At 45.2% G+C, this 7,500-nt stretch overlaps 1 protein-coding gene across 1 annotated transcript in view; it reads right to left on the bottom strand.

The window, feature by feature from the left end:
• The window catches only part of adamts6 (ADAM metallopeptidase with thrombospondin type 1 motif, 6), a 161,417-nt gene that overhangs the window by 49,532 nt on the left and 104,385 nt on the right, over positions 1–7,500 (bottom strand). The window contains exons 14-16 of the mRNA XM_063212425.1: positions 7,478–7,500; positions 5,275–5,408; positions 4,174–4,297 (exon numbers count right to left, since the gene is read on the bottom strand). The exon at positions 7,478–7,500 is cut by the window's right edge and continues 80 nt beyond it. Coding sequence (XP_063068495.1) covers positions 4,174–4,297; positions 5,275–5,408; positions 7,478–7,500 — 281 coding nt within the window. The remainder of the gene's footprint in view (positions 1–4,173; positions 4,298–5,274; positions 5,409–7,477) is intronic.

The raw sequence follows: 7,500 nt of genomic DNA, 5'->3' as shown, positions 1-7,500 counted from the left end.
TCGCTATGCTAACCTCAAATCAACACACAACCACACATGGTTTTTTAGGACCAACGGAATCATAAATCTGTGATTCATAGTGGACTGTTGTTCGCACTTTTCCCAGACAGCTTTAATCATGCGCCATAAAAAACATGTTTGTTGATTCTCGTCATATTTCTTCAGTGACACCTTCCAATGGTACGGGTTCATCTTTGTGTTGTATTTCCTACAACTGGTTTAGATGCAATTTGTTTTGTCTTAGCCCACTTAAAACATTTGATCGTAAAAAATGAAGTCTGCAACACCAAGCTTCAGTTTAATGTGTAACTTTTCGGGCAGCATGTTCTTTATCAGACATTGCAAACACATTAAACCAACAGTTTAAATACCCATGCTGTCCGAAACGTTACACATGAAATAAGATAAACTGAGAGCTTGGTGTTGCAGACTTTATTTTTTTACGATTATATGACTGCTAGTCCAGCACCCATTTTTTGAAATGGATGTGCATGGTTGTTTTTTCTTTGTTATACTTAAAATATGTGGACATGAGGTCACCAGGCAACAGTGATTCATATAACACGAGAGAGAGAGAGAGAGAGAGAGAGAGAGAGAGAGAGAGAGAGAGAGAGAGAGAGAGAGAGAGAGAGAGTGAGACAGAGAGAGAGGACACAGAGAAATACATGCTCTCACACACACACACACACACACACACACACACACACACACACACACACACACACACACACACACACACACATACACACCACACACACACACATAGTGAGAGGGAAGCCCTGCATGTCCCCCCACCCCCATTTTCACACAATTTACAGGCTATACCTTAAAAGGAGAAAAACTCACTCTTTCTTTCGCTCGTTCTCTCTCTCCCTCTCTCTCTCTCTCTCTCTCCCCCCCTCTCTAGACACCTCTTGGACTCTGATCTGTTGCAGTCTCATTGCATGTTGTTATTTTTGACCCCCCCCCCCCCCCCCATCCCCCCCAGACCAATTCCCTCACTAGATGATGCAATGAAAATTCATTAACTCATTAGGTTACTGTTTATGTTTTGACAACTTGTTTCTTGACCCTAAATATGACCCTCACCCATGTGTGACAGATATACATAAAAAAAACAAACGAAAAGAAAGAATAACAGGCTTTTTTTGGGGACAAAACCATGTTGCCTGCCAGAGGGTGAAACTGTAACTGTAACTAGGTATTCACCTTGCTCTAGAGTAGTGATACTCAAAGTGTGGTCCGGGGACCACTGGTGGTCCGCGACAGAGCTCAGGTGGTCCGTGAGTGGATTTCTACTTTTCCAAGACGAGCTAGCAGTAGGCCATAATTGTGAGATTATTACAAAGTTAAACATAGCTGAAGTCTTATTTTCACCATAATAAGACAGGCTTGCATTGTGAATAAAAGTGAGTGATCTGCATAACAATTAGCAGTGTCAAATTAGCACCCCTCAACTGTCAGTTCAGTTGACAGGTGGTCCCTTAACCTTTTTTTGATAGGGAAAGTGGTCCTCGGTCTGAAAAAGTTTGAGAAACACTGCTCTAGAGGCGAGGATGTACTCCCTTACAGGTGGGGGGGGCATTACTTTTACAGATGAAGAGTTCAGATGCAAAACCCCCTAAGTGCCTTTTCAGAAAATAATCTTAATTAATTTTTATTTAATACACAGCCATCCAAATTGCATATTTTTCTATTTCATTTATGTAATATAACTATTTATATGTATTATCAAGTACATAAATGTAAACCAAACCAACAACAGGGTTCTCTAAAAATATAAAAGTCCAGGTCTTCAGAAATGGAGTTAGGGGGTTTTGCATCTGAACTCTTCAGATGGTCTCTATTCTCCTGAGAGCATTACTGTACTTGTCCTTTGGGGCCGACCTTGTTCCAGAGACATTTCACACACGCGCATGCACACGCTAACACACATGCACACAAACGCACATACTGTATGTACACAAGCACACACACGCACGCACACACACGCACGCACGCACGCACGCACGCACGCACGCACGCACGCACGCACGCACACACACACACACACACACACACACACACACACACACACACACACAAATGTATATATACACACAGACACCCATACAGTAGACACACCTATCAGGCCTCTGGACAGACATTCTAATCAGACCCTGGAGTAGACTGTGAGGTTGGGTGAGCAGTGGAGTGTGTATGTCAATGTGTGTTTATGTGATGTCGGTGTGTGTTGAGCGTGTATGTTGGTGTGTGTTTATGTCATTTTCGGGGGGTGGGGGGTGGGGGGGTTCTGCTCCCCCCTCCCTGCTCCTTGGAACAGGGTACTGTCTGCTCCGTAGGGTGGCTGCAATCAGTCGAGACGTGAGGGGTGTGAGCCAAATAGTCCACATTTAAACTGGCCACCACACGCTTGGCACATCCACAAGCAATTTGTTATTTTTTATCTTATTTTGTATTAAGCCATCATCACCCTCATCGAGGGAGAGAGAGAGAGAGAAAGAGAGAAAAAGAGAAAGAGAAAGAGAAAGAGAGAGATCTACAAAGTACAAATTTCAACTGGACAACAGTCGACTTGGCACCTCTACAACCCATGGCTTTGTTCCTTGTTTTCATGAAACCATCCTCGCCATTATTCAGAGAAAGAACAAATCTAATGAACAAGTTTGGCACCTCCACAGCTTATGTGCTGTTCGCCTCTTTTCCTCAAGACATCATCGCCATCATTGGGAGAAGTAGAGGCCAATAATAAAGAAAAGAAAGAAAGAAAGAAGAAAGCCCATTGGGAAACTCCAACTCCCATTGTCATTGTGACACAGCACTCCACAGCACACAAGTGAACACTGCACACTGCACACAACGAAATTGCATTTATGCCTCACCCGTGCAAGGGGGCAGCCCTCAGTGGCGCCCCATGGGGAGCAGTGCGGTGGGACGGTACCATGCTCAGGGTACCTCAGTCATGGAGGAGGATGGGGGAGAGCTCTGGTTGATTACTCCCCCCACCAACCTGGCGGGTCGGGAGTCGAACCGGCAACCTCTGGGATGCAAGTCTGACGCCCTAACCGCTCACCCATGACTGCCCATTGAGAGAAGTAGAGGCCAATAATAGTCCAATTGTAAACTGAACTGAACTTCAACAACCAATGTGTATTTTGTGTGCCAAGCCATCATCACCGGCATTGAGGAGACAAATGACAGTCAAGATTTGTCTGGAGAAGTGCCAATCCTGTTTGTCCAGTTCAATGTTTGCGTGCGTGCGTGGCTGTGTGTGTACGTGCATGCGTGCATGCGTGCGTGCGTGGAGCCATCATCATCATCATCGCGAAGACAATGAGAGTGAGAGAAAGAAGAGAGAAAGAAAACTAAGAGAGAGAAGTAAAACTAATGCAAATTTAATCTGGACAACAGCCTTGGCACCTCTACATACTGTACAGCCAGAATCTTTCTTTTTAAGCTTTTCTTTTCTTTTTTAACTGGCTTTCTTTTTTTGGCTGCTTCAAGCCATCATCGCCATCATTGCAGAGAGAAATCTAAATGAAACCAAGCCAACCGGACTTGCATGTAAAAACCTGTTCTCAGGGAAAACAATATTGTATCAAGTCTTTGTTATGTCTGCTGAGTTTTGCTCATTTAAGTTCGACAGACAACTGGATATACTTTTTTTGGCAGTAAGCTATGGAAGTGGCTTAGCAAATTGTTTTTTTCATGTTTTTATTCTTTTATATTATCATGCACGCACGCACGCACGCACGCACACACACACACGCACGCACACACACGCACACACACACACACACACACACACACACCCCTCGACGGCGTTAGAGCCACGGTAAGGCCAAGGGGGGGAGTGCACACACACTCACCGCCACGAGGAAGGGAGTTGTTGAACAGCCCCTCCGTCATCTCACACGGACACACACACTCACTCACACACACACACACACACACACACACACACACACACACACACACACACACACACACACACACACACACACACACACACACACACACACACACACACACACACACACACACACACACATGATAAACACAGACACACACTCACCGCCGCGAGGGAGGGAGTTGTTGAAGAGGCCCCTGTCATCTCACACGCACACACACACTCACTCACACACACACACACACACACACACACACACTCACCGCCGCGAGGGAGTGAGTTGTTGAACAGCCCCTCTGTCATCTCGCACGTGCTGCCGTCTCCTCCACACACGCGACACCGGTCCTCCTTAGCGTCCGAGCCCAGGATGTTGTCACAGCCCACATGCTGCGCACACACACACACACACACACATACACACACACGCACGCACGCAAGCGCACACACACACACACAGGTGAAATGAAAAGTGTTCACACAAAAATCCATTCATTCCATTCGCTGCATACACACACAACCGCTTTCTGATACAGTTTTGATACAGTTTCTCTTACTTAAGGTTGGGGTTGCAGGTATGACATCACGTTGGGGGAACTCCCCCAGGATTCTAAGGTTCTACATAGACTCCAATGAGCCTGCGGAACCCCCAACGTGATGTCATAATAGTACATTTTCTTAAAATGGTTAACCTGCAACCCCACCTTTAAGGTTGGTGTCGCTGGCTTCATTTTCAATATACAAGTTCAAATTATTGTTCTCCAAGTTTTTTTTCTTTTTGACAATGCAACACAGGAACAAGTGAATGTTATGTACAGTTATAATTCTTAATTGACGACATTGTACATAATCCACTTAAAAACAAACAAACAAACAAACAAAAACAAAAACCCACCCCCCCACCCTCCCAACCAAAGAGAACAACACAACAAACAGCACCCAATCTTTCTCTGTTACACTTCCTAATACAAATGTTTGTAAATGGGTAATAACTAAACTATGACTGCACAGTGGACTGGGAATCAACTTCTACTGTGTGAGTTTTATGTGGTTTCATACCTTCTGGTCCTTGGAGGAGAAACTTCCAGGACCACAGCGACTGCGTTCTGTCTGCTGTGTTAGCATAGTATTTCTTGCCCATTTATAAACATTTGTAAACATTTTGTTGATAATTAGTTCCTTATTTATTAAGTGTTTATAAAGCTGTGAATAGGACGTTATTGTAAAGTGTTGCCACCACTTTTTGATACAGTTTTGATACAGTTTCTCTTACTTAAGGTTGGTGTCGCTGGCTTTATTTTCACCTTTTCATGTGACTTTGCTAGTCCTGCCCCCAGTCTTTCTTTGTTACACTTCCTAATCCATACCTTGCATTCGCCGTTGATGCAGATGTCCAGGGTGTCGGCTTGGCAGCGTGTGCCGTCGATGACGGCTGGCGAGCGCTCGGTGTAGAAGTTGTAGCCCTCCGCCAGGCAGTTCAGGGCACACGGCTTCACGCCACCTGCGGACACCACACACAGAGGTACAATTAACCGTCTACAATATATTCAGAACTCAGTAAACAGCAAGACGACTTAAACACAACAGGCAGTTCAGGGCACACGGCTTCACGCCACCTGCGGACAACACACACACACACAGGTTCGCCTGATTATCATCGACTTTCAAATCTCCTACAGATACGTTGGTCTGACCAAGTTCTAGTCAATTTGGTGCCCTAAGCAAATACCCCATTTCCAACTGAGGACACCACACACAGGTTTGCCTGATAATCATCGAATATAAATAATAATTCAAATCTTCCAATTCTAGTCCCAATTCTACTGATAGTAACTGCAATCTGTAACAGTAAGAGGTCATATTCATGGCCATGGGCCAAATGGATAGGGTACCATAATGCCAGAGATTCTTTAAGTATATAGAGATATGCCAATGTAATAGGTTGCTATGGGCACCTAACATGACCAGGTTCCGGTCTGCCTAAAGGGGCGTGTCATAATACTCCTAGCATTGAATAGAACAGTCCTTAGGTCTGCCTAGGTCTGCCTAAAGGGGGATTTCCTTCCCTCCCCCTTGCAATAATAGAACCCGGAAACAATGGGCCAATGGAACCTCTCTCCCTCTACTCTCTCGGCCATAATGCTATGCCGGGGAGCCGGGTTCAATTCCAGCTCGAAGTTATATCCTGATCTATCCTCCCCCATCTCTATCTCTCTCTCTCTCTCTCTCTCTCTCTCTCTCTCTCTCTCTCTCTCTCTCTCTCTCTCTCGCTCTCTCTATCTCTCTCTCTGTCTCTCTCTCTCTGTCTCTCTTTCTCTCTCTTGTTTCCTGTTCTACTTCACGGTGTACTGTCCTAATGAAGGTGAAACAGGCCCAAAAATATATTTTTTAAACCACAATTGGAAATTCTCCTCTGTCAGCCCAATAGTCGCACATTCAGCCAAAATAACTATGTTTACCAAAATAACTGTTTACCAACATAAAGAGCCCAAATAACTATGTTTACCAAAATAAAGAGTCCAACTAAACGATAGCTATGTTCACCTGGTGTGTTTCTGAAAGACAGTGCATTCAGTGCAACCACATAAATGACTGCAGGAGAAGCAGACGAGGCGAGAATTAAATAATGAAATAATCACCTGCAAACACTCTTCTGACGGAGCCAGAAAAAAAAAAAAAAAGCCTGGGAACTTTCCACGCTCTCTCTCTCTCTCTCTCTATCTGTTATGGGTTACCTAAGTGAACACGGTTTTCACACCACGTGAAAGCAAAGCTAGTCAGCCTCCCAGACAAACACGCAGTCGTGCACACACACACACACACACACACACACACACACACACACACACACACACACACACACACACACACACACACACACACACACACACACACACACACACACACACACACACGCACACAGGCACGCACACACACACACACACACACTCACACACACACACACACATACGGCCGGCCAGATAAACCCGGGGCCATCTCCCACACATGACTGCAGGTCTGGTAAACACTGGCTGCTTGGAATGCCAGCCTCCACGCCGCATCAAAGGGGAGGCTAGCTCTGTTGGTGTTAGCTAGGTACACACTCACCGTACTCTCACAGGGCCCAAATGTATACTGTCACTTGGGATTCCGAGTGAGAAGTCCTTGTTGTTGTCTTTTATTATTTCATGGCTGGATTATCGAAACGTAATCCAGCCATTAAATAATAAAAAGACAACAAAAAGGATTTTAAGTGTGTGGACTTCTCACTCCGAAAACTACAGTCGTTACTACTGTCACCTTCTTCTTCACCTTCAACTACAGTAATTTGGGTGTCTTTTGGCTCTTTTTTCATCAACCCCTTTGGTTGGGATGAGAGGGGAGAGAGATTTGGTTGGTCTGGGTCTATCAGAAGTACAGTGAGTAGCTCTCATCTCCAGTGTATGGTTGCTAAGGAGAAGGTCTTATCTCCAGTGTATGGTTGCTAAGGAGGAGGTATGGTTGCTAAGGCGGTCCCACCTCCAGTGTATGGTTGCTAGGGAGGAGGTATGGTTGCTATGGCGGTCTCACCTCCAGTGTATGGTTTCCAGTTG

This window comes from Engraulis encrasicolus, chromosome 12, assembly GCF_034702125.1.
Source record: "Engraulis encrasicolus isolate BLACKSEA-1 chromosome 12, IST_EnEncr_1.0, whole genome shotgun sequence".
Classification (NCBI taxonomy): Eukaryota; Metazoa; Chordata; class Actinopteri; order Clupeiformes; family Engraulidae; genus Engraulis; species Engraulis encrasicolus.
The sequence above is the reverse complement of the archived record's forward strand: the minus strand, read 5'-3'. Positions and strand labels throughout refer to the sequence as shown.